At 41.2% G+C, this 27,676-nt stretch overlaps 1 protein-coding gene across 3 annotated transcripts in view; it reads right to left on the minus strand.

Annotated features, from left to right (window-relative positions):
• Positions 1-1,258: 1,258 nt before the first annotated feature.
• The window catches only part of FGF10 (fibroblast growth factor 10), a 111,048-nt gene continuing 84,630 nt past the window's right edge, over positions 1,259-27,676 (minus strand). For 2 of the 3 annotated variants that reach the window (XM_048504097.1, XM_048504098.1), the window contains exons 3-4: positions 25,080-25,183; positions 11,015-16,830 (exon numbers count right to left, since the gene is read on the minus strand). In XM_048504097.1, coding sequence (XP_048360054.1) covers positions 16,615-16,830; positions 25,080-25,183 — 320 coding nt within the window. In that variant the 3' untranslated portion in view covers positions 11,015-16,614. Of the gene's footprint in view, positions 1,271-11,014; positions 16,831-25,079; positions 25,184-27,676 lie in introns of those variants that run through there. The other variant, XR_007245115.1, reaches the window with a different exon arrangement.

The raw sequence follows: 27,676 nt of genomic DNA on the forward strand, positions 1-27,676 counted from the left end.
TGTTCCCCTTCCTTCTCTGTTTTCCAGTACCCTTCCCTACTTTTGTGTTTTGGATGATGCATTGTTCTGTCCCCCAGGTAAAATATTCTAGGTGCCCTGTACTCGGTCAGAACAGAGTGGGAGACTCAAGCAAAGGTGTCAGTTAATAAAATAGAGGTTTTATTGTATAGAAGAATTGAGACCCTAACTCCCTCCAGGGTCTGACTAAAATAAAGTACTTGCTTGACTGGATCAGCTTGAAGCTTGAGACCTTGATCCTTTCTTGACTTCTTCCAAGAAAGTCCACTTCGTCAGTGCTTCCTCTTGGTTCCTTCAGTGTCCTCTATGTGGGCCTCACTTTCTATAACACCTTATATTTAATGCTCTATACCTTATATACCTTATACGTAACAGATATTACAGCCTTCCAGCTCCACTGGCACCTTAGACTGTAACTAACTGAACAGGAACACTATTGGGTAATAAAAAAGATTGTAAAGCTGTTTGTTGCCTCTAGGGGGCTACTTAAAGGGACAGGGTCTAACTAAAGTTCCCTCCCATAGAACACTATACAAAAGGAACTAAACCCATTGTAACTAAAGGGACAACTGAGACTTAAGAAAGAAAATAGTAAGAGTTTCTCGGGGGGCATGACATGCATTGTTAAGATTTTGTTTCTTGCCAGGAATTAAATGGTCTTATATAGGAAAGCTAACTAGAAACCTAGAGTTTCTTAAGGCACACTTATAATTAAATCAGACATGACCAGAATATTGGGCCAGGATCATCCAGAACATTGAAAATAGAATGGAGGAGAGGAGAACAATGTAAGCTACTTTGAGTCCCCATCGGGTAAAATGGTGGTATACAAATGAAGTAAATAATCTATTCAAAAGATATGATAAATGTATTGAGGATGTGAGGGCGATCTGGCTGCGACATCTGTCACCCCATTGATCGCCAGGGTTGATTCGGCTGATCTGGCTGGCTAGGCGGGTGTCCCCTACCTCCCTCACCGCTCCATGTGCGTCCCTCCCGAAGCTGCGCGCTCGGTGGAAGAGGACGACCATCCCAGATAGAAGGAGTGTACCGTTCTTCTGTCAAGGGTATACGATAAATGTATTGATTCATGTCTGCAACCTCCCAAGAGAACTGCCTGAGGTATTTCACAAAGTGAAAAACAGCACAACAATAAAATAAAATCAATGAAATTATCAATATTACAACCAGCCATAAAATAAACCACCAGAGCCCACAAGAGGAACTGATATTTTTATTTTGGTTTTTTTCCCTCATTTCTAACGCATTATGTGTAATCCACTGTAAGTCCCTGTAAAGAAAGATGGACTATAAGTGAAACAGTAAAAAAGAGACAAGAATAAAAAACATAAAAAACATAAAATAACATAAAACAATATTCAGGAACTTAAAACAGTATCTGTAAAGTAGTTCATTAAAAGGATAGAAGCAGACCATAAAAAACAACAGTAAAAAATTCAGCTCTTCAGTTAAAAACTTGCGTAAAGAGAAATGTTTTCTCCTTGGGCCTGAAGTATAGTAGGCACAACATGAACCTCAGTGGGGCAGGCATTTCCACAGGTGAAGGGCCATCACTGAAAAAAGCCCTGTTTCTGGTTGCCACTTTCCTCACCTCTGCAGGCATAGGTGCAGAGAACTGGGCTTGTTAAGAAGATGCTAACTCATCAGGTGGACAATATGGGAGGAGTTTTTCTTTCAAGTATGTTTACTCTGGATCTGCATATAAAGATGAGTTAGCATCCTCTTAACAAGCCCAGAATAAACAATAGTTTAAAGATATTTAAGGAAAGTATGCAGTAAAATCCTAATTTTGCTTTCCTGGAAAGAAAGCCCTACTGAATAGACTACTACAGTCTGTTTACTGGAGCTTCCAGGAAAATGCTCTTAGAATTGCGCTGTTAGTCATGTTAGGATTGCACTATTAGTCATAAATATTTATCCCACCTTCTAGTACATGTATTTTACCATGGCTTGGCTGCCTGTTGCCTTTGTGATGTTGCTAAGAATTCTTCCTCCTCCTATCAAAAGATCTCAATATTTTAAGGTGAAAAGAAGATAAAATATTTTGACTTGATTGACTTTTTAGATGTTCATATCATCTACTTTGTCCTTCAAGCACTTCAACAACATAATTTGTCCACCTTTCTGAAGGAATAGGCATAATGTACATATAGTTGCACCAAAAGAGATAATGCAGGGGTAGGGAACCTGCGGCTCGAGAGCCGCATGCGGCTCTTCTGCCCTTGCACTGCGGCTCCACGAGCCGAGACTCTGTCCCCATCCTTGCCCGCCCTGCAGGCAGCAGGGTGGGTGCACCAACTGCTTGCAGCCGGCTGGGCCACGCCGCGGGCTTCCCCTCTCGCCTGCCCCATTGGAGCGGGGCGGGTGCTTTCCCGGCAGCCGGCGAGTGTGCGGAAGCCGCTGGGCTCCCATCCTGTGCCCATTTCTCTGCAGGCAGCAAGGCGGACACATCCATGCGCTTCTCAGAATGAGCGGAGTAAAAGGTAAAAAACCCCCAATATATACAGTGTTATCTTTATTTTAAATGTCAAAAATTATTTGCGGCTCCAAGTGTTTTCTTTTCCCATGGAAAACGGGTCCAAATGGCTCTTTGAGTGTTAAAGGTTCCCTACCCCTGAGCTAATGTAATGGCTGTAGAAAAGTTATGGGCCTTTGGCCCACGATGGCTTCCTGATAGAGGAAGGACTTTAAAACATAAGCGCATAAGGAGAGCCTTGCTGGATCAGATCAGTGATCTGTCTAGTCCAGTATCCTGTTTCATACAATGGCCAACTAGCTCCTCTGGAGTCCAGAAAACAGGGCTTAGAAGTTGAGGCCTTCCCCTGATATTGCCCCCTGGTACTGGTATTCAAAGGTTTACTGCCTCTGAAAAGTGTGGTTTCTTTTAATCACTTGTCCAGGATCATCAACAACCATAACCAACTTCCTTGGCTCTGACTTCCCCTGTGCTTGGGAGTGTTGCTCGGGGGGACACGCCCCTGAGAGCGGGGGTAGGGGGCACCTGGAGAAGGAGTTGCCTCCAGGCGCCCTTTGCCCACCACCACACACCTCTGCCTGAGAATATCTATCTCCTGCCTCAGTCAAAATTTGACTATAGAGCTAATAAAAACAGCATAACAGCAAACAGCAAAAACAGCCATGTAGAACTAATAAAAACAGCATAAAGATATAAAATCAGTCACAAACATAAAAATGCACAGAACGACAGAATTAAAATTTCCATGTTGGAACATGGTTTTCCTCAGGCATGTTTTGCAGAAGTGATCCACATATTCACATCAAGAAATAAGTCAAATAATACAAGCACAATGCATCTTTCAGGTTTTTCAGTTTGACATTTCAGTAGTGGATACTAGTGATTACCAATACAGCTAATTCCATTTGGAAACTAATATGCAATATAAAATGTCATACTGTCCCATCAGTCATAAGAAAATATGAAGAGCCCTGCTGGATCAGTGCAGCATCCCATCTCACACAGTAGTCCACCAGTTCTTCTGAAAGTCCAGGAACAGGGTGTAGAAGTCAAGGCCTTCCCCTGATGTTGCCTCCTGGTACTGCCATTCAGAGGTTCCCTTTAGTCACCATGGTTAATAGCCTCTGATAGACCTATCCTCCATGGATCTGTCCAATTCCCCTTTAAAGTTGCCTGTCTCTATGATCATCTCTACAGGGTCTGGCAGCAAATTCCACATTTTCATCACTCACTATGTAAAGAAGTGATTCTTTTGCTCACTTTCTTCCTGGAACAGTCAGCCCAAGGGTATGTCTCCAAACAGAATTCAGTGATGAGCCTCCATAGTCTGGATGAAAAGACTTGGTGGGTGAGAGTTACCGGCCTTACTTTGCCTACCAAGTTGCTTGTAAAGTACATACAGCTTGTGTTGAATAATTTTTTTGTCACTTCTGAGTGGGGGTAGACATAATTTTTTACACAAAAAAGGGCGGCATGGGGGGGGGGGGGTCCTTACAACTTGTTAAAGTTTGCTGGCAGAACTCCAATAGGAAAACAGTGAGTTTTTAAAAAAACAATTGGAGCTGCTTTCTTTTAAAGTTACTATAAGTCTTTAGCCTTACATTGTCCAGCCTGTTCAGTACTCTATGTGCACTTGCATGCTTAATTCTGGGAGACTGGGAGGCTCAGGGGATTTGTAACAGGATATGGAGCCCTTCCTCTCTAAGCTGTTGCCTTGCATTTGACCCCAGGTTGGTAATGATGGAAAACTATTACCGGTAATGGCTGTGTAGTGTTTTTACATAGGAGCACATGCTGGTGGTCTCAGACTCCTTCCCAGCGGACAAGTAACCTACATCACATCACAAAACAGCCCCAACCATTGAAACTGACGAGTAGTCTCAACAGACCTGGAGGGTTAAATGAAAATGAAACCTGAACTATCCCTCCCCATAGCAGTCTAACTCTTTTTCCCCAAAAAGGTATATTTATCAAGAAAGAAATTGGAAAAGCTGCTAATTTTATGATTATTTTTCATAGTGAGAAAGTTTCATTCCCTTAGGCTATATCTACCTACACTTTATGGGGAAACAGTGGTGTAGCCAGGAAGGCCATTTACATAAGGTTAATGTGAAATGGAAAGAGAAAATTGAAGCTGGCAGATCTATTTATGATTTACTTGTTTATTGGCTCTATGCTTTCGATAAACATTTACAAGCTCATACTTTTTTTAAAGAAAAAGACAGGGGAAAATAGGACAAGAAACCAAATTTTCTCAAATACCCCTTCAACTGCAACACAGACCACAGATTAGTAGTAACTTGAAAATCAGTGGTGGTTCAGCCTGGTACTGAGAAGGTGCAAGAATAGACAAACCAGTCTAGCTCAGTATCTCCATCTAGTTCATTGACAATGAAAATATTTATTTTACTTCATTTATACCCTGCCAAAGAAGCATACATTGTTCTCTTCATCTTTACACCAATCCTGTAACCTGCAACTTGAGTGAACTATATTGCTGAATGAGGGCCCCCTTCCTTTTACCTATGACTGGATCCAGATTCCTCCTTTCCATTTGTTTCTGAATTATAGACAGAGATCTATCATGAAAGGGGGGTAAACAATCTCCTTCCAACTTTGGTTCCCGATTGAGAGGCTAAAGGCAAGATAATCTCATGTTTGCATGTGCATGTGTACACACACACACACACACACACACACACACACACACACACACACACACACACACACACACTCTTAAATGGGAATGATTTGTGGGGCTGTGAAAACATTTTGATGGAGCACCCTTTATGTCCTATTCCAGTTGTAATCTTCCTGCTGGGCCAGGAAGAGGGGTGGGAGCCTGACTCGTGAGTAAGCAGAGCTTACTCGTGAGTAAGCACTGCATGGGGGTGGGGATGCCTGGGTTTTTTTTGCCTCCTGGTGCCATATGGCCCCCATACGCCTTTGATACAGAGGCAGGCAATGACAAACCACCTCTGTTTCATCTCTTGCCTTAAAAATCCTACTGGGTCACCATAAGTCACCTGTGACTTGACAGCACTTTCTACCACTACCATAACACTCATCATGTCATGTTGAGCTGGATGGCTTTCCATTGATGGCTTGCTGACATAGGGTGTGAACTGAGGCTGTGGCAAACTTTTACTTCAAGATCTGAGGGATGTCAGTCAACATTCATGACCACCATCATCTAGCTTTGGTCACAGAAGGAAGCAGTATGGAGATCTCTAGCACAACCAACCAGATCAGCAAGTTAACTAATTCTTCAACGCGTATTTAAAATCACTGAGGCCAGTGTGGTTACTGGTCTGAGTTCTGAATCTCTGCCTCTTGCTGAATACAGATAGCTTTTCTTCTACCTCTGTCATTGCCTTGTCCTGCTCTGCCAAGGTATTCACTTACCAAAGCATTCTGTTAATAAAAATTACCACAGCTTGGTGGGACTAAACTCTAAAAAATGGCTCCCAACCTTCTGTAGTGATATATGAAATGACCCTGTACATGTTATTTACAATTCATCAATGGGAACATTTTCCCTGATCCATAACTATATTTCAAATTGAAACCTTCTGTCCAGTGCCCTTCTAAAATTTTTGCTTTGCATAATTTCCGGAAACATTACTTTGTGGATGTCTTCCTGAATCTTCCCCGTAATAAAGAGGATATCATAGAAAAGGCTTGGGTGTGAATTGTAACAGGTGGAACCTTTCTGGGGGGAAAAGGCAAAATAGTTCTTGATTGGAATAATAGTGGTATTTCTGAACTCTCAAGATTCAGTAAGTTCTAAATTTGAGGTGTCCAGAACAAGCTGATGTTTCATCAGTATCTCATGTCATACATTTGCTGGAACTTTTTTCAAACCATCTCACTGACCATATGACCCATCTTTGTTAGCGACAACACCCATGCCATTTTATTTTTCAACAAGGCAGGCCCAGACCCTTGTAAAAAGATAATATAGGACTATCTGCAACAATATATGTTTCCATCTTGATGAAAATGTTAAGCTCAGCAACCCCAAAGGGTGCATTGAAAATTAGGAATGTTGTGAATTTTTCCAAAAATGTCATTAATAGCTGAACTTGCCTTGCTTGCAATTGCCATATTTTGCCAAGTTTGACACCAAGTTTGACACATATCATAGCCACTTTTCCTTGCAACTCTTAACAAACAACCTTTTTTTTACTAATTTTGTGCCTGCACAATGGTATGGAGATAGGCCAGGTAACTGGTGCTGACAGTTCACCATTACTGCTTTGCTTAACTTACCTGTGCTACAGCATCATCAGCCTAGGCAGGTCGAGGCAATCTCTGTATTAGGAAGGGTGTGCTGCTTTCGTGCTTGCACAATATTCAGTCACAATAGGCATTGTGCTGCTGCATGTTCAGAAATGTCTGGATCGAACAGCTCCTAATTAACCCAAATGAAACAAATAAACACACTTGGCTGGGCATAGAGCCAAAATGGACTTATCCCATTTCCCACCCCATGGGATATAGGCAATCAAGCATAACATATTTTCCTATAAGATGTACTGGGTTAACAGATGGAGGAAGGGTTTCCATACTGACAGGCACAACAAGCATTTGTGATTCTTCACTTTCTGGGCCATGGCTCAGTGGCAGAGTGTCTGTTTTACATGCAGAAGGTTCCAGGTTCAGTCCTTGATAGCTCCAGTTAAAACAAACAGGTAGTAAGTTATGTGGAAGACCTCTACGCATGTCCCTGTAGAGCCATCACCAGACAGTACTGACCTTGACATACCAATTGTTTAACTCCATGGAAGGCAAGTTTATGTATTCATGTGTTCTTTCTCAGACTAAAGATGAGGCACACACATCTGACTGTTAGCAAATAATAGAGAATTAGACTGAGCATGGATGCTTTGACTTGAATCAAATATTTATTTGTTACCTTTTGGAAAGGGGTTGTGGTTCTGCGGAACAGCCTGTACTATGCATGCAGAAGTCCCAGGTGCAGTCTTCAGAATCTCCATTTAAAGCAGTGGTTCTCAACCTTCCTAATGCCGCAACCCTTTAATACAGTTCCTCATGTTGTGGTGACCCCCAACCCTAACATTTATCCATTTTACAGATGGAGAACACTGATGCAGAAAGTCTTAGGCAACCCCTGTGAAAAGGTCATTTGACCCCCAAAGGGGTCGCGACCCACAGGTTGAGAACCACTGAGAAAGAACCAGGTAGGAGGTGATGTGAAAGACTTTAACTGAGACCCTGGAGAGCTGCTATCAATCTGAGTAAACAGTATTGACACTGATGGACCACCAATCTGATTCATCATGAGGCAGCTTCATGTCTGTATTCATGGCGGATTCTGCAGGGGCCCAAATCACTGGTGCTGGCCCAATAAAAACACCGGGGGGGGGGGGGAACTTCCCATGGCTACTGCCTACAAATCGAGGCAGCACTGCTCTTTCCCCCCACCCCAAAATGATGTTTTCCTTACTTACGAGTGAGTCTTTTAGAAAACAGTGGCTCCTACCTGGTGCCAAGCGAACAGCACCAGGTGGAAGGCACCGTTTTCCTGTCCGCATTTGTTTTTAAAATTTAGCTTCTCTTCCTACGTCGCTCCATGGGGATGAGGGGGCATGCCTCCTGCCCTCCGGCCCCCTGGGAATTGCCAGGGCCCCAGGGGCGTGCCCCCTCGTCCTGATGGAGTGACACAGGAAGAGGGGGTAAGTTTTAAAAACGAAAGCGGTGCACCTCATGCAGAGGCACTGCCATGGGCTGTGGCAGTGCCGGGGCCGCCAACGCACAAGTGTGCAAGTGGCCTCAGGCCAGTGTCATGTACACCAGCACCTCGCTGCTCCCTGGGCCCTTGCAGAATCTGTCCATGTGTGTGTTGTGAGAAATGTGAACATTGAATTAGCTATGCAGATAGACAATATTGGAACAGGGAAAACACCACAGAGCATTTCTCTATATTCTGAGGGAATCCTGATCTATCTTACAAGGTTATTATAATGATTGCATGTGAAGAGCTTTGAACAATATACTAAGATTGATATGATTTCCACATTATTCAGTACACATCATTGTACATTAGAGTGTAGCTGCACATACAAAGTAGGAATTGGCTTCAACCAATTCATGGGATTCCAGTCAGGTTAAAGTCCCAGCCGTTTTTTAAACTAAAATTCTTGATTGACAACTAGTTTTTAAGAAGAATTCACATCTTGAACTGAGAAAAGGTTGAACAGCCAGCATCAATGATGTCCATTGTATCAGAGGATATGGATGTTCAACCCAGGGCAATCAAGATGGTGGATTCAAACACCTTTTCTCTAAAATGAATTGAACACTTCAGGGCTTTTCAGACAGACAATCACAAAATCCCCCCTTCCCCAATAATACTAGGATGCAAGATGTAATGTGCTGCCATCAGCTCTGCTGGAGGGAAGATTTAAGAATATGGAACGTTCTAAAAGAGTTTGTTCATGTGATATGACTACGGTTGGAACACTTGACCATTCTTTGTTTCTATGCCCTAAATACAATAAGATACGCATGAAATACATGAATTCCATTTTCTTGCAATGTTCTCAGTGGCATGAGTGTTATAAGATACCCAATCTCCTGAACAGCTCTGATGTGCTCTTTTGTGAAACTGTTGCAATTTTTATACTGGAAATTTGTAATTTTAACTGTATTTCTTAACCTTGTTTTGTTTTAAAATTTTGTCCTGTTTTATATGCCAATAAAGGCTTGTGTTGTGTTGTTGTTACTAGGAATTTAAGGGCACCCAATGAAGCTGTTGAATTGAATACAGACACATAAAGTATGTCTTGATTCAATTAGTGATTAATTGTGTAATTCACTGAGGTGATGGCCACTAACTTTAAACAGGGATTAAATATTCATCAAACAGAGTTCTACCAATGGTTACTAGCGAAGAAGACTAAAGGGATTCTTCACATCAAAAGACAGTACACCCCTGAATACCAGTGCCAAAAAGCAATGTCAGGGAAATACCTTGTCCTCCATATTCTCTGTGTTGGCTTTTTGGGCTATTGGTTGGCCATTGTGTAAAATAGGATGCTGGACTAGATGAACCACTGATGTGATTTAATCCTCTTTTGTTCTTGTAAATCACTTCCACAGCAGTAAAGCCATGGGCACAGCAATAGATGAACAACAATAGACTCTTTGGAAGGACTCTTCCCTCTTCAAGATGTAAGTGAAAAGAAGCACCTAATATGCCCTTAAGGAGGTTAAAGGTCTGTAAATGAGGTGTAAAATGAACTGGCAACTACAGTTACATGGAAAGAACAGTACATGCCTCATCATTTCTCAGACATCTTCCTCTCCCAATGGGTCAAAGAGTACGTAGGCAGGCTTCTGTGGTGCTTGGGCATATCAGATCCCCTCCCAACTAGTTGGATATGGGTAACTTCAACAAAGTTGTGGCTTGACTTTATTCCAGTTGTCTGCATTAATATTCCTTTCCTCTCTTTTGGTTATGGTGCAATATACAGTAACAACTATTCCATCAGCCAACTTTTCCCCCTGAAACCTTTAAATCATTTACTTCATACGCAAGCTAGATGAAAGTTGAAGAATAAGGAATGTAACTTAAACATGCATCAGTATCACTTAGGCCCCTTCTGCACATGCAGAATAATGCACTTTCAATCCACTTTGCAGCTGTGTGGAATAGCAAAATCCACTTGCAAACAATCGTGAAAATGGACTGAAAGTGAATTATTCTGCAAGTGCAGAAGGGGCATTTGAAGATGCACACATGAACATGTAGCTTTGGGAATGCTGGCAGCTTAGGTTGTATTTATATTCATGAGAAACTTCATGCATGTTTACATGAGTTGCTGCAGGAGTTAAAAGGAAACTTTTAACACCCATTTTTTCACTACTGGAGTATTTCATTTTGCTATCATATTTATTCGATTGTAGTTTCAGAGGAGCAAAATAAACACAACAAACTTGTTTTCTATTCCCAGAATTTTATTAATTTTTATTACTTAAATATATTGTACATGTTGTTCAATCTATTTTTTTTAATAAAACCATACAATAACTTTTCTTTTTTTTCTTACTCAGATTGTCTCATTTTTATGATGGAGACAGAGGAACACTTCAGGGCATGCCTACTGGGAATTCTTACAGCTTAAACCTCACTAAAGTGAATGAGAACTGGACCAGAACTCGAACCCATTTCAGTGAGTATTACCTGTTGAGAAATTCATTGTGAATTGTGCTCTGTGTTCCAGTGGAGCAAAATTATTCTGGGAAATCCACTGTAGCACACTCCTACCATAGCAGGTATCAAAGTATGTTAGTTGTGTCGATTCCTTATGATGCCTTTGACAGCTTTTTCTTTTAAAATATTCACAAACCAGCGAATAGGTTGGACCCACTCAACCTGTTCCTCTGATGCCGAAGGCTCTCCTCCTAACAGAACAGATTTGTAAGATCCAACCTAATGACTGCAACTTCCATTCAACATTGTTAAAAAAATTCATTTAAATCTGAAGTAAAGTTTGATGTTCTTCCTCAGGTTGAGGAATTTGAAGTGGAGCCAGCTAAGTTGTGATAAGGCTGGCTAAATCTCTCCAGATGGAGTTCCTAAACTGAGATTTCAACAAATGTGAAAATTTAATCAAGGGAGATGCCTCTTCCAAATGACATCGAGGAAATTTCAAAGGAAACTTTGGATAAAGTTCATGAAATTTAAATTAAATGTGGAAATCCTCGTCTTGGGTGAAACAGTTCATCAAGGGAAATAAAAACATGGTCATAAGACTGAGGAAAAATGTTTCAGGATCCCCCCCCCCCCCATTCACTGTATTTAATATTTCCTGGCCTCTGTGAGCAGTAGTACGTTTTCACGAAAAGCTTCTGAGCATTCTGAAATAGTATAATTATGAATGTTTACACATCACCCCTCCCCCCATCAATGTTAACGGTTCCATGAAATGAGAACCTAGTTTATGCCATAGACACTATTAAGACTGGTCACCCAATCCTTCATTTACCAACCAAACATTTTAATTTTTGTTGCGGGTGGTCTACCATGCCTTGTCAGATGCAATTATCACTTGGAAATAAACAATGACACAAAGAAAGTGCTCTCCTGATACGACAAGCATTTTGTTACTCTGTTATAGCTCAATTTGTCTCAACTATCCATCCAAAAATCCTTCTGTCGGTACTTTTACATGTTTTCAACATTCTGCTCATCCACAAGCAAAGTTAATGGTATATACTAACCACGTGCCAAAATGCTTTATCATTTGCTTGAGCTTGGGCACAGTGCAGCGAGATGTTTCTCCTCTGAAAGCCATACTTGAACAAAGCAGAAAGCTACACTAGACCCTTAGTGTATTTGCATTCATTTCACTGGATTATGCAATGGATTTAACATCCACTTTGTAGAGCAAACATTTTTAATTACATGAACTACAGTCTCATCATTTCACAGTATGAGGAGACAATTTGGAAGATGCTGTAATCTAGCATACTCTCTCTCTCTCTCTCTCTCTCTCACCTAGCGCATACAATTGGAACACTCACGTTAGGGCTTAATAGAGCCTTTCTATCCATCCCACAAAACAATCTTATAACTGGCATACAGATGAAAAGAAAGGCTGGATGAAAAGGGGGATGTAAGTATCAAAGTCCCATTACTGATCTTGGCCCAGGGTTGGAGTTGCATGTGTGCAAAAGGATGGGGGAGGAAAGGACAGCAGATTTTTATTAGCTTTCTACCAATAAGATGAATGGTGAGCATATCAACCCCTTCTCCTTTGATAGCTCTAGTTACAAAGGCCCCTCCCCTGGATGGCCTCAGGCTAGCCTGATCTCATCAGATCGCAGAAGCTAAGTGGAGTCAGTCTTGGTTAGTATTTGTATGAGCAACCTCCAAGCAATACCAGGATCGGGATGTGGAGGCAGGCAATGGCAAACCACCCCTGAACATCTCTTGCCTTGAAAACATGACCAGGGGTTGCCATAAGGCAGCTGTGACTTGATGCCTCCCCCTAAAACTTACAAAGGCCTAGTTTTATAGGGACACAAATAAGTTAAAATATCACAAAATCACCAGCCTTAGCAGAGATTAAGCATTCACATTTTTCCCCCAAGGGACACAATTAACCAGTCTCTCTTTTGTGACACAAAATACTGAAGACAAAACTGCAGCATCATGATAATCCCTTAACTTATTTTGAACAAAATTTAATATTCTTAAGACTACCTCTGTTCCTCACTACAGACACTGCAAAGAAGACATTACACTTTTATTCATTTATTTAGTGGAATACAATGTGAAGAGTGTGGTACATGTTGGCTTGATGTACAGTTTCTACTTAACTTGCTCTAACAAAATGAAATCTCATTATGGTTATATTGATGAACTATCCACAGCTCTCTAATGTTAAAGAAAAAAAGTAAAACAAAAAAACCCATATACTTTTTTTTTTCAGATTGAACAAAGTTGATAGTATGCTTAACTGAAGACTGCATTTACTCGGTGTAAGCTGTGAAGATAGGAGCACTCCATTAAAAATGTGTCCCATATATGGCATTTCAGAGCCATTGTATACATTATGATAAATGAAGAACACGGATGTTACTTTTAGACTGGCTCTCAAAAGTTATATATACACATATGGACCAACAGTGGCTGCAGTCCTTGTCACTAACTTCAGAGTAGACTTGTTCACTATGGTGTGATTAACCTAGACAGTGTTGGAATGGAAAGGACAATGGAATCAATTAGTTCCCACAAGTGCGCTCTACAAACAACAAATCACATGGCAAAACTGTTTCTGGAATTGTACTACTTCAGACACCAGGATAGGGTCTATAGGTTTGAATGCTCCTCTGTTGTAATGAGAGTTTTCGGGGATCCAAATGTAACTGGTAATTCTTTCTAGAATGTCTTCCCCTGGCCAAAGTGGCATCTTCCAAAAACATGGCTAAGTAGGAAGCATGGCCTAACCTTCTATTTATGTATCTTAAGTGTCCCCAACCATTTTTGGTTGCAACAATAACACAAATGAATATTAGGAGGAAAAGACTAATCATCTTTTTATCACTGTTATTTTGAACTTCCTAGATTTAGTCTCCCTGTTGTTACCATAATGATGGTTCTTACCTACTGACTGGAGTTAGTCTGCTATTATATAGCCCACACCGTTATTTCAGGCAATATAGAGCAAAACTATACTATCTCAGACAGAAAACTAATTTGTCATGAGATGACACTTTTCAGTTTAACGTGTTTCAAGCCTGATGGAAAAATTCTGTGAGGAGACAGGCAATAGGAATAATAGAGGGAATATTCACGTATGTAATCCCTACCTGCACTCACAAGTGGTACATCCCAGAACCAGAGTTATCATATGGTCTGCCCTTTGTGTACCTGTGACACAAGTGCACTTGAGGGAGAGGGCACGTTTCTGTTTTGGACATTACTGTTTTCCCAAGGTGTTTGAAAATCAATTTTGTAATTGCCTCAGAGAAGGCAATAGATGTTGTTGCTTCACACTGGGGTCACAGTGGCTGCCCCAATAGGACATGTCACTGTCCCTCATTAGATTATGCAATCACTGTGTGAAGGATGGGATCTTGCTCATCTGGGGTGCATTCATTCTAATAAATCCATTTCACTTGGAAGGCGATAGGGATATTATGAAAATGGCACAGAGTAAATATAATGTTCCAGCCCCCTCTCACAAGCAGCACAACGTGGACACAGAACAATAAGAGACAAGCACTTGGTCTTGCTCACAGACACCCAGTGTTTACAGTCTGTCATTGGTTTTGCACAAAAGGTCTCTCAGCTGACCACACTCTGTACACTTTCGGCCATTTTAAGTCACTGCCACCCAGGTTTTTGAAAGCAAGTTGCTTGCAGAAAGTGCAGGCAGCATCTGTTAAACATACACACACGACTCTGGATCCAATCCTACATCTTCCCCTAGGGAATTATTCCCAGCTAGACCAGTAGGGTTGTAGCAGGTTCTTTCCCCATTTGACATGACCCACACTGCTATATAAAGCTGATTCAAAATGTTTTAGGGCAGCTATCAAATATTACACAGAAGCAACAAAGATGCTGCTTCTCTTCATAGGAACTTGCTCACTCTCCCCCACAAAAAGATGTGAGCTGTAGTCACATATGATGTACGCACATTGTTCCTGGAGGGTATGGGTAGGCTCCTGCTCTGGATGGGACACTAGAATTACTTAATCCTGCTGCTTCAGCTCCTCTGTAGCATTAAAAACCCATTAGATTTAAGGGAAAGTTCCAGGCCAATCCAGAGCCACAGGTGGTCAGGGATGGTACCACTCTGCTGCCCCCCAAAGGGTTTTCCGGTGAGGAGGGAGAAAACATCCCCCCAAACCCCCAGCCACTGTAAAGCCCTCCATAGGACTTAAGGGACTTATGCCACCCAAAAGGGTGACGTAAGTCCAAAACTCGGGACCTGGACTAATATTGGCTCCACCCCCAGGAACATTCAGCCAGCCCCCATCACTCCAGTGTCCAATTGGGATACCAGTGCAGCTCTGTGGCGGCCTAGACTTCTGGCTTTAGCTGTCATGGAGCTGAGGAGCAGTTGACTGCCGCTGCCACTTTCCTCCCCTCCAGCAGCAAAGGTGCCCCTTGTGTCAGCAGAGGGGGCAAACGTGTTGGTGTAGCCCCACACTGCTTTCTCCAGAGGATTTCCTCCCTTACCTGGATTGGGCCACTTTTCAGATAACAGGATGCACTTTCCAAACCACGTATCTTGTTATTGGGGCTCTTCCGAAGTATAAGCAGTCAAAAATTGGCTCTTTTTTGTCTTACTTTTTCTACAGGTTGAGAGGAGGAGACAAATTGTGCCCTCAGATGTTATCATATCCACAGACTTAATTCAGCTTTAATTTGGAAGAATTTTTTTTTCAAAGATGTGGTAGGATGCACTCACAATCTATTTTTTTAAAAGACCCCAAACCTGTCGACTACTTCCAATTAAATTTCAGCCTCTCTGGGATCAAGGATTGAACTGAAATAAGTTGGAGATGAACCCACATCTGAGTATCAGTTCAACTCTGTCCATTTCAAAACAGCAGCATGAATCTTCAGATGATGCATGACAGGAAATGTTGTTCCTGTGGGAGAGCAGCATGACTCTTCAGATGATGCATGATGGGAAATGCTGTTCCTGTGGGAGAGGGAGCACTGAAGGTGTTGACAAAATCATGCACAGTGCCAATCCCCATGCATATCTGATCCTATTGATTATAAGTGCAAAATTTAAAAGAAACCCAGTTTCAAGAGGAGGAAGAACCCCCCCCACGCAAAGATAAAACACAAACAACAACCCTACACTTTCTTTTAAGCCTTGTCCATTCCCTACTCTCAGACACCTGTGGATGCTTTCAACATACAACTGGGTAAAAAAATACTGAGAGGAAGAAAAGAACAATTACAAAACAGGAAGCAACTGAGAAAATCCTTCAAAAAAAAGAAAGAAAGATATTTAACATCCTATTAAATAAATAACTTAGGGAGAAGTACAAAGGCATGGCGTTAGCATACAAAGGGAGACCATACTATTTATTTTGTTAGAACAGTTTTACTCTAATGTGCTTATATTTCTTAATCCTATTCATGTCTTCCACAAGACCATTCCAGAATCACCTTTATTTCTGTGTATGATCCATGTGCTTCCAGTAAATGCTTGCATGCCTAACTGTTCATTGGATCATCAGGCTTGGATGAGCAATAAAGGTCTTTGATATGAGTTAGTATTCCATAAATAACTTTCCCCGAAGATCATTCCATACATTGTCCTTTAAGTTCTATCGCAGAGATAAAAAATAATAATAATAATTTGTTCACACTGGAAAAAGCTCCTATCCCATTTGATCCGGCTTGTGTCTTGATTATAAGATATGACACAGACCTAATTAGAAGGACTTCATGTGCCAGCAGAAACTACAAAACCTTCAAAGCCTTCCTCCCCACCCCCACCCCTTTTCAGTCAAGCAGACGTCTGCTCTGTTTCTGCCTTTCCTCTTCAAGAGGATTACCAAGTATTCCTGACAAATGATCTTTGGTTCAACTGCTATCAATAGAAGAAGTCTATCTGTGGCTGGACAGCCATCGGCAGAAAGTGAGCTGTGGTGTTTTTCCGTCTTGTTTTCTGCCCCTTTTTCGTGGCTCCTCTTCCATTTAACGCCACAAACATCTGCCTTCCATTGTGTTTCCAAGAGTATGATGCATATGTATTGTATCCATTTTCTTCTATTCTCTCCTTTAGTTTACAGTCATTGTTAAACGCTCTCTGTTTGGGGAACAAAAACAAAAACAATAATAAAAAAGCAAACAAAGACAGAAAATAGAGATCACAGGGCTGATCGCAAGGCTGATGTGCAAGAACATGCCAAAAATAAATTGCTAGTTTATTTAGATAAGTGGTTTTGGGGGCAGATTTTGACTTTATTTTGCAGTGCAGCTTCTATGTGCATGAGTCTCACAATGCACAAGTAGTGCTTGAAAAGGTAATCAGAGTTGAGTAACAGTTGCATTCACCTGCCTGTCCGGTGGGGTCTTCTTGCTGGGCCTTTCCCCACTCGAAGTGATCCCCCCTATGCTGCATGCTGCTCTCAACGCGCGGCATCCCTGGCGCGCGCCCGGGAGTCCCCACGACCCCGCGCTCTGCACGGGGTCATCAAAAGGCGCCGTTTTCTCCAGCGCCAGGGATGCCGCGCGCTGAGTTGGTGCGACCGCGGCAGCATCGGAGCGACTTCACTGTGGCCGCCCCTGTCGTGGGGAGTGCCGAGGACCCCGCGCTACTTGAAGAGAGAGTAGCGCGGGGCTTAAGGTAAGTGGGGAAAGGCCCAGTGTCAGTCTTGTGGTATGAGATTTGGTCCTTTGGAAGTAACAGTCATGCTACAAAAACAACGTACACACTGGCCCTTAGAATATTAGTACAAACAGAGGCCAAATGTCTACGTGAGATAACTTAGAGATCAGAATGATTTTGGGCTTAATCCTATTCTTGTAAATTACGAAATAGTCCAGCCTATACTGACCTATGTTTGGCTACACTGCAGCACTGAAAACCAAACTGCACTACTAAATCAATGTATGCAAAATATATTTATCTAGTCTAAAAACATACTAGTACCTAACACTATGTTATGTAGAATCTGATTTTGTTTGGCTTTGTGTACTCAGCACGGATACTGTGAAACTTTCTGAATGCCAAATGGTTGGGGTACCAAAACAAACTGGATTGAAATGACTGAAAGGATGGGAGAAAACATGTTACAACATCTGCCCCAAGCTAGACTGAATAGGAAGGTGCAAAGGAGGAATTCCCTCCTACCTGGTAGTTTTTTGCACCACCCACCATATCAAAAGAAAGAAATAGAAATAGAAAAGAGAGTTGTATATGTACATTTGCTATGAAGGGCAGATACAAGGCAGGGCTAACAGGGAACCAAAACAGGACGTGAGATGTATTTTCCCAGCAATGGTTCTGAACTGAAGCATGTGCTTTGCAGGTAGAAGGTTCCAGTTGGTTCTGGTGGGTTTTCTGGGCTGTGTGGCTGTGGTCTGGTGGATCTTGTTCCTAACGTTTCGCCTGCATCTGTGGTGCCAGCCACAGATGAAGGTGAAACATTAGGAACAAGATCCACCAGACCACGGCCACACAGCCCGGAAAACCCACCAGAACCAGTTGATTCTGGCCGTGAAAGCCTTTGACAATACAGAAGGTTCCAGGTTAAATACTGGGCATCTCTAGTTAAAGGATCTTATGTAAGAAATGGTGTGAAATTTTCACTGCCCGAAACCCTGAAAAGTTTCTTCTACACAGAACAGGCGATAATGACTTAGGTGGGCCATTTTCTGATTTGGCATAAGGCAGTTTCATATTGGCATATACATCTCCACTCATTTTGCAATATGCATCTTGTGGCAGTTTATAATAGTACAAATGAAGCTGCCATATCCTGAATCAGACCACTGTCACATCAGTATCGCCTAGTCAGACTGGCAGCTGCTCTCCAGGGTCTAACACCAAGGTCTTTCACATCACCCACTGTCAGTTAAGAAACAAAAATTCTACTTCTGTACTATTTTTATTTCTCGTTTCTAATCCAAGCACAGCAAATGGGTGGATTCAAAATAAATATAACTTATTTCATTTGACCTACTCTTAAGTGTGGTATACTGGTTAAGAGCAGCCGGTTCTAATCTGGAGAGCCGGAGCTGATTCTCCACTCCTCTTTATGAAGCCAGCTGGGTAGCCTTGGGTTAGTCACAGTTCTCTGGGAACTCTCTCAGCCCCCTCTACATTACAAGGTGCCTGTTGTGGGGAGAGGAAGGGAAGGAGTTTGGAAGCCACTTTGAGACTCCTTACAGTTGAGAAAAGCAGGGTATCAATCCAAACTCCTCCTCCTCCTCTTCTAAAACTAGCTCTAGTGTGTCCATCTCAGGGTTTGGATAAGTGTAACAAAGAACCTGAGGATAACTCGTGGATGTTCTCTGTTGGTCTTCATGCTTATGAAATGTTTTTGCTTTTGCTTCATATTAGCACATGTGCTGCACATGGCCAATATCTTATTGAAAAAATGCTGGGAATCTTGGAAAGGAACAATTTATAGAGGCTATTTTTCATATCTATCTGCTTATAAAAGCCAAGCTGCTACATCATAACAGCATGAGTCCAAGCATAGGACATCCTGTTGGAAATGAAAAGTCTATCCATAGCATTCTTGAAGGCTTACAGTAACCTGTTAATCATGGGATTGATGTTAAAATGTTCCATGCACCAGAGCCAATGGGAGGAATTTTTTTACACATATATTTTGAGCTCAATCCCAGGCATTCCTAACAGATCATGGGAGCACGTACCCCGTACTGCTAGCTGTTTATTAGATATGTTGAGCTCTGAAGAATATATTTTTCAAATAAGTATTTTGTAGTCATGCTGTGCCCTCCTATACTTTATGGGAAGAGGAAAGATAACATGTTTCTGATAACTTTGTTTGTGTAAGTGGCAAGTTTCCATACAGTTTGGAAGGCTGCAATAGCAGCTAATTGAAGGCTCATATATGAGGTCATAAAACAGGCATAGGTATGTTCTGGATCAATGTCAACTTGTTTAGTTTGGTCTTCAAGTGATAAAAAGTAGCATTCTTTGCAATTTGGGTACTGGTGATGAGTTCCAAACTAGGAACAATATGATTCAAATCTTATATCAGCTCTGAGCTGAGTAGGAGGCCCTTGGTCAAGTCATATAAATATGGATTTATATTGCAAGGATGTTGTGTGGATATTGAGTTAATGTAGTGGATTATTGTATTAATTCGTTAATTATTATTGAGTTAATGTAGGCTATATATATGTTAAATATTATTATGCCATATATGAGTAAACTGGAAAAAGGACATTTAAGAGAAATAATGGGTTGGATCCAAAGATGACTTCCTCCAAGTTGCACTCAATGACTCTCTTCTGCCAAGTCTTCTTTCACCACCAAAAATCTCCAAGAGACAGACTTCCTCCTTTGGATGAAAACTTAATGGATGAGACTCATTCTATCCAGCTTAGCAGTAGGGAGTCCTTGGATCTAATCCAATGTTATTAAATGATTTTTATTGGAAGTCAAGAGAATCCAAGTCTGGATAAATTTTCTATGTATCCTAGCAACCCAAAGTTACCTAGTGGTGAAGAATAGAGTAGTTGTTAAGAAATATCTAATTCTTCTAGTAAAATACAGGCATTTGTAAAATCTTTGATCATAAGGTATAAAGATATCAATGAACCAGAATTCAATTGAGGTCACACATATGCCTTATTGTTCTAATTCCGTGGTGGTGAACCTTTGGCACTCCAGATGTTATGGACTACAATTCCCATCAGCCCCTGCCAGCATGGTCAATTGGCCATGCTGGCAGGGGCTGATGGGAATTGTAGTCCATAACATCTGGAGTGCCAAAGGTTCGCCACGACTGTTGACAGTTAGAACTGATCTTGACCTATCTGTGTCTTGGTTCAGAAATCACACAAAACAATGGTTTATTTTAATGATAGTTTGTGAAACCAGGATTCAACTTCCAAATAACCACTTGAATCTGATTTGACTTGACGAATGCTGGTGCCTTTGCCTTGGCACTGGGCAGCTGTCTCCATACCAGGGGAACAATGGTGGCACCAAAAGAACCAGCTAGGGTTTGTATGGCACAAAAAAAATACATAGGGAAGGCTAACAGTGATCAGTTAACTTCAACCATCTTATTCGAATAGCCGTGTGTGGTCCCATCTGCAGATACTTAAAACTGCAGATCAGAGTTACCTTGACATGAAACAAATAGTTTTGCAAGCTTAAGAACCCCCTCCAGATTTGCAGAAAAATCTGAAAACATTTAAAAACATGTTTTAAAAACGTTAAAAGGGAGCCATACTGTCCATCATCGGTTTCAGTGTAGCTCTTGGCCTCAGAAGCCAGCCCCAGTGTATTTTCTCAGCTTCACTGTGGAAGTGGAATCCCCATCCCATTTTGTTGCCAAAATGGCAGCAATTGTGTGTGTGTGTGTGGGGGGGGCACCATAGCCATGGCTAAACTGGTATCAAGAGGGACAGGGATGTACATGCCAGTTTTGCTAAGGCAGCAAAGTTGGGGTTGTGAGGACAGGTTAGAATCCCTCAGCATAATTCTTACAGATCCTCACATGCAGTTTTTGATTTTAACTTGGCAGGTCTTATTTAACCACAGCTAGTGAAGTGACCTGCATTTGAATGATGACATAACCATGGTTAGCTTAAGAAACCCACGGGTTTTCATTATGTCTGAACCGAGCCTCTGTTTCCATTTAGGGATACATTTCTTTCATTTCATTCATCTGTAAGTCCAGTTAACAGAGAGAATGGATCAAATGAACCCCAAAACTAGAGAGAATATGCAGCTTGGTGTAATTTTAAATATATTTGTTTCTTTAATGTGTACAATGATAAAATACTGAAAAAAAGGAATTTTAATGTGATAATGTATTGTCGAAGGATTTCACGGCTGGATTCAACTGGTTCTGGTGGGTTTTCCAGGCTGTGTGGCCATGGTCTGGTAGATCTTGTTCCTAACATTTCGCCTGCATCTGCGGCTGGCATCTTCAGAGGCGTATCACAGAGGGAAGTCTGTTACACACTGTGCTACACACAGATGCAGGTGAAACGTTAGGAACAAGATCCACCAGATCACGGCCACACAGCCCAGAAAACCCACCAGAACCAGTTTAATGTGATAGTTTTTGTGCAGTGTTGTACTGATGGGAATGTTATCTGTTTACACATGGATAAAAACCAAATAGGAAGAAACCTGTTACAGTAGTATGCACAATCACATCAAGACTGCTTTATTGAAGCACAGGTGCTCATCAGTGTGGTTCAGAAGGGAAAAGGAAGTAATGATTGGAGTAACTGAAAAGTTTGACAAGCTGTGTATAGACAGAGCTTTGAGCAAAATGTGGATATAGAAATGGGGGAACCAAGGATGCCTAGCACATCAATTCCATTTTAGAAGCTAGAGCAGGTAGGAGGTTTGGGAGTAAAAAAAATCTGGGAAGAAGTATGGATGAGTAGAACTTTGGAAGTATTTCTAATGTCAATTAAAGCTACAGCATAAATCTTAAAAATATATAGATTCCCTGTTTTATAAGAACATCTGGGCCCTGGGTGCCTACATGTATTGCTTGTGCATGTACTATTGAACCCTTCACTGGTTATTTCTAACATTTAACAGTGTAGGCAATGAACCAAGGCCACAATCAATGGGCACAAAGGCAACCAACTCTGTGATGGATTGTGGCCTCAGTTTGTCACTTTCCTTTTTCAATTTAAATCTGAGAGGCTCAAATGCTTTTTTCTCCTCACTGGCAAGCTGAGGGAAGTAACCAAAAATACAGATTCTAATTGCTGCAAACACATTGTTGAATCAAGTGATACTTCTTGAATATTCTTAAGAAATAGACCAGGTTAAATTTAGCAAAATGTTTTTAAAAAATTAAAGGATCATGAAAATCCACATGAAAATCTTCAAAGTTTAAATACTTCGTGGATCCTAATTGTGTAATTGTCCCAAGCAGAGTGACACCCTTCTAAGTTTAGTGATATCATCAAGCTTAGAAGGATGTACCACTCTTTAGTAATCTAGAGTTGATCTAGGAATCATGCATGAACATTTGCATTCTTTTTTCAGAAATTAGTTCAAATGCCTAACTGGTGTAAGCCTAACTATAGCTCACTGCAATAAAATGCAATATGATTATTGCTCAGCATGAGATAAAACTGGAAGGCACTAGGGCTGGATCAGATACAAATATCTGTGTAACTTCCTCTTCTACAAACGCATAGACAGTGATGAGAATTTTCTGAAAAATTTCCAGGTTTTTCCCAGTGTACTAAATAAAGTAAGATATGATTTAGCACATTTAATTTATACTTAGCACGATTTTTTTTAACACTACCTCATGTTAATTTCTGTATCCCAACAGAAACTAATGTGGTAGATCCACCAATTCTCCAAGGAGCCCTCCTCTAGCCTAGGGTGCCCTCCTCCAAGTTAAGTGGTAAGGTAGAGGAAGAGTCCGCCACAATATTTGAACTGAAATATTTGATTAGGATTTTTTTAAAAAAAATCACAAGTAGTTTAAACCTCAAAGTTTTATGCAGAAATTATTCTTATTGGAATAAAACTTACAAAAGTGTAAAGGCGATACAGGATATACTTCCCATAGCATTGTGTACATTTAAGAAAAAACCCAAGGGCACTGAAAATGGCTGACATGTTAATTTTAGCATATCCAAAGAAATGTGTGCAGTGTGCCCTAGATTCTTCTGTCCATTCATCTATTTCAATGGAACTTAAATTTCTCTCCAGAGGTCCCCTTAGTTTCAGAGTTGTGCTCCTTGACACCATTTTACTCGAGTTCTCATCTGCGATCCCTTCCACCATGTGTGTGAAGACATAAAGAAGAGTTTGGGCTTTGGTTTAGATTTATGCTGCACACCCAATCAGGCAAATTTGTAACCAAATGTTTAAACATTTGGGTCACTATATTTGTAATATTATGCTCCTCCTCCATGTAAAAACTAGTAAAACATACATATACCCTCTCGCACAATTCCTAGGGACGCTCACCTGAAAAACCTAAATAACTACTTTGAAACTGCCAAGCTTGCCTAATATTTATGTTGGCTGTGGAATCTATTCATTGTTATTAATTTCACAAAACAGTGAATTTTTAGACATGAAGAACTTCCTGTGGAAAAACAAAGCACTGGAAATGTTCTGAGCTGCATAGTTAGAAACCTTAGGGAAAAGCAATGGGAAAATGACAGAGCCTGTGATCTTAGCAAAAGGAAGTATTAGGAAACTTCAGGCATGAGCAGAGATTGCTGAACAGCACTGAAAATAAAGACTGTAGACATCATGAATAAACCACACTTTATTCGTGATATGAATGAGCCTGAAATTCTCTGCCTCTTGCTACTTGGCATAGGAAGCCTTTGTTAGCCAGAAACAGGGATTCTAAATCAGGTTTACTGTATTTTTGAGCCAATCCCAGATTGTGTGTGAGAAACAAACTCCAATTGAATAAACCTGAATTTGGACACCTCAACAAATTGTGGTTACACTGGAGACTTCCACTGCAATCCTAAGCATGTATACACAGAACTTAATCTCACTGAGTTCAATGACTACTGACTAATAAATAAGTTTGTTTAGGATTGCTGCCTGAGTAAACTAGGAAGTCTTCAGTCTTTGTGTTCCAGATTGGAACACTTTTGAATTGTAACTTTTTCATTATGATATCGTCAAAGGCTTTCACAGCAGGAACCAATGGGCTGTTGTGGTTTTATGGGGTTTTGTGGCCATGGTCAGGTAGTTTTTGCTCCTAAAGTTTTATCCACATCCATATCATGTCATGCTGAAATGTGTGCCTCTTTGTGGCACGTGGAGTGATTGTGTGGTGGGGTACATGGTTTGTCCACCTCACAGGTGGGAAGGGGAGTGAGGCACACTTCAAGTGTCTGGATGGAGTTCATTTGCAGTTACATTCACAATTACATTAGCATGTGCCTCAGTGGAGTTCATTTGCGGTTGCATTTGAATGTCTCTGAGATTTGGCTTTGGTGTTTTTTAGTGCTGGTAGTCAGGTTTTTGTTGATTTTCAGACTGTCTCCCTTTTTGATGAAACTGTCCCAATGTTTGTGGATGCCAGTGGCTTCCCTGGGTAGCTTTACATAGTAGTTGTTGGAGTTTTTTTATTACTATTTGTAATTTAACTTGAGCCAGAAGGAAAGGTAAGATATAACTATTTTAATAAATAAATAAAAGCAGAAAGTGGAAGGAGACAGTTCATGACCAGGAGAACTTCAGACTTGTTCATATCACAACCAGATTGTGATTGTCCATCTAAGTCCAGCATTACAGTAAGGAAAGCCCCTTATTTAGAATTAAACCTTACTGTGATCAACAGAACTATTCAAGCATGAGTTATAATCAAGCAGAAGAAATGTACTTACAGAACCATAGACTTTTCCATTCTTGTTCATGGCTAGGAAATAGTTGGTGCTATAAGATTTAACTGCCACAACTCCAGTTTCAACAGATGTAATCAGCATTACACCTAACAATACAAGGAAAATGAGAATGACTCAGATCTATCAATTTATCACCATTAAAGAAGATTTTTCTGAACATGAATTGAAATGAATCCTTCCAAGTTATAGTCTGTACCTTATTCCAGATATTCAGAGCAATGAAAAGGGACTGTACATACATGCCCTTTTCCATTTAGTACATTGTTGTGAGTCCTTTTGCTTTCTTATTATTGATATTCCTCATCTATTAGCTTTTCAAATACTATTTTGTGCCATTTATATATTTATGCCATTGGTATGCACTTGACACAAAAAAGGTATTAAAAGTATACAAATATAATGGGGGAAAAAGAGATCTGAAGTATCATGAAAATGTATACTCATCGCTGGGATTTGTACAACGGAGAAGTTAAATCAAAATGGGGATTTCTGAATCAAAACAGCACAGATGAGAAATTCAAAATCATCCCTACAACTAACCAGTTGCCTTCATAACGCTTCACCACACAGATATACCCAAACATTGTTTCAATTACCATGTTTCCTTTTCTACTCCTGCCTCTTAAACTCCATAAATATTGAAAGAGCTCAACCCTTCTTAGGGTAGATTTTCACTCAAATTTATCACAAGAGATATCTGAACCACAGCATTAAATTAAATCTATAGCACATGTCAATGGAACGCCAGATTCATCCCAATAGGCCGAAACAGTGGTAAGCACTTTATTACTTATAGAATGTTTTGATAAAGCTTAATCTCTCTGTCGTAGAAAGCATCAGCAACCCTTAGATTTGGTGACCATGTTGGTGTTCTCAGGCACAGGGAAGCTAAGTTTGGTGTGCCAGTTTTCTCTCGGATATCAGGCAAAAAAACACAAAACAAATCCCCCTACTCAGGTCTATTTGGAATCAAACCTACTTAGCTGTTTTCCCCTCTGAAGCAACTATAGACAGTTTCCCCAAAGTAGGGGGGTCTCCATCTCTGTGAAAGACAAGAACAAGCTGATCATTCCCGTTCTTCTCGATTCTCACTCTAAAACTCGTGTCTAAAACTTGTGTCTCCTTCCCCAAATATCCAGGCAGCAGCATAAGACCACTGAGCTCCTAGCAGTTGGCTGCAATTGCTGTGCATGATAGCTCTCTTTTCAGGGCCAGCTTGTCAGCTGAACACTCCACCCATAGTAAAACCTGCAAAGTGGAACCTATTGGCTTTCAGTCTTTTTGGAGCGAGAGTCAAAGTGGAATCATTATCCGATACTTTGAAATAAACTGCTGTTGGACAGATGATCAAACGATATCATCAGCATTCAGAATCTGTGTTGGGCATGCTAATATAGGTGGCAATATCCACCCAAAGTCTTGCTTTCCATCAGAATACAGGGAGATCCAGCACTTTGGTCTGTTTGTAATCATACACATTTAGTACCCACCCCCCCTTTACCCCAAAACAACTACTGGCAAGGTTTTACTGATGATAGGAAAGTATGGTAGTATATCACTGACAGTTTTGCAACTTGCTTGGGTCTGGGTGGAGTTGTCAAATGTATAAACCAGGACATCTATATATCTGAGGAAGGGGCCCATCTACCCTCCTAAAACTTCCTTCCTCAGAGTTTAAATGGAACTGTGTTATGAAACCCCACAATACCGTTGCATGATTAATGGATATGTAGATGACCCATCCAGAACTTTCTGCTCCAGCTTAACATAGCCTTGGCCAACTAGCAGGGACAGTCTGTGAATGATCCTTAGTACTGTTAGAGTGGACTCTGTAAAATACCATTGACCCTAGGGCAGGGACATGCTGCCACTGCAATGCTGCCCTGCCTCCTCCATGAGAGGAGGAAACAAACAATGCAGCCAGAAAGCCCTACATAGGATTAACAGGATTTATACCACCCCAAGAGTAACACCAAGGGCCAGAACTCTGCGCTCCTCACTGCAAACACCTGGTGGGAGCCAACTAATGTCAGCTGCACTCCCAGCTCATCCTTTTATGGTCAGGACCCCAATGCAGCCCTGTCGTGCCCCGGAATATCAGGTTTTGCAGTGGTGGGGTGGCTGGCCACTGGCACAGCTGTCTCGTCCACTAGGGTAAGTGCCCCGGGGGGGGGGGGCAAATGTGCTGGCACAAGGCCACACCACTCCCTCAAACCCTTCTGCCCCCCACTGGATGGGGTTGTTAGTTCATTGGATTTATATCCTGCCCTTTCCCATCCAAGAATCTGTCGTTCTAAAACAAGATAAGAATTGGTGATTACATCAAAAAAAATTAACATTACTAAACATTTATCTAAACTTTACATAATGTTAATTTCATAATTAACGAAGTCTTTCAGTATGTCTGATACCACTGTATAACAGAAGGAGGGCCAGGCTGACCCAAGATTGGAGCAAACAGCTTCATCACACTATCTCATCCAGTTCCCCTCCTTCTTATAGCTTCCATCCCATGACTCCAGCATAACATTTTTGGTGGTCCTTTTTTTCATCACTGGAAACACTGGCTGGATCCAGCC

The sequence above is a fragment of the Sphaerodactylus townsendi genome, linkage group LG07, assembly GCF_021028975.2.
Source record: "Sphaerodactylus townsendi isolate TG3544 linkage group LG07, MPM_Stown_v2.3, whole genome shotgun sequence".
NCBI lineage: Eukaryota > Metazoa > Chordata > Lepidosauria > Squamata > Sphaerodactylidae > Sphaerodactylus > Sphaerodactylus townsendi.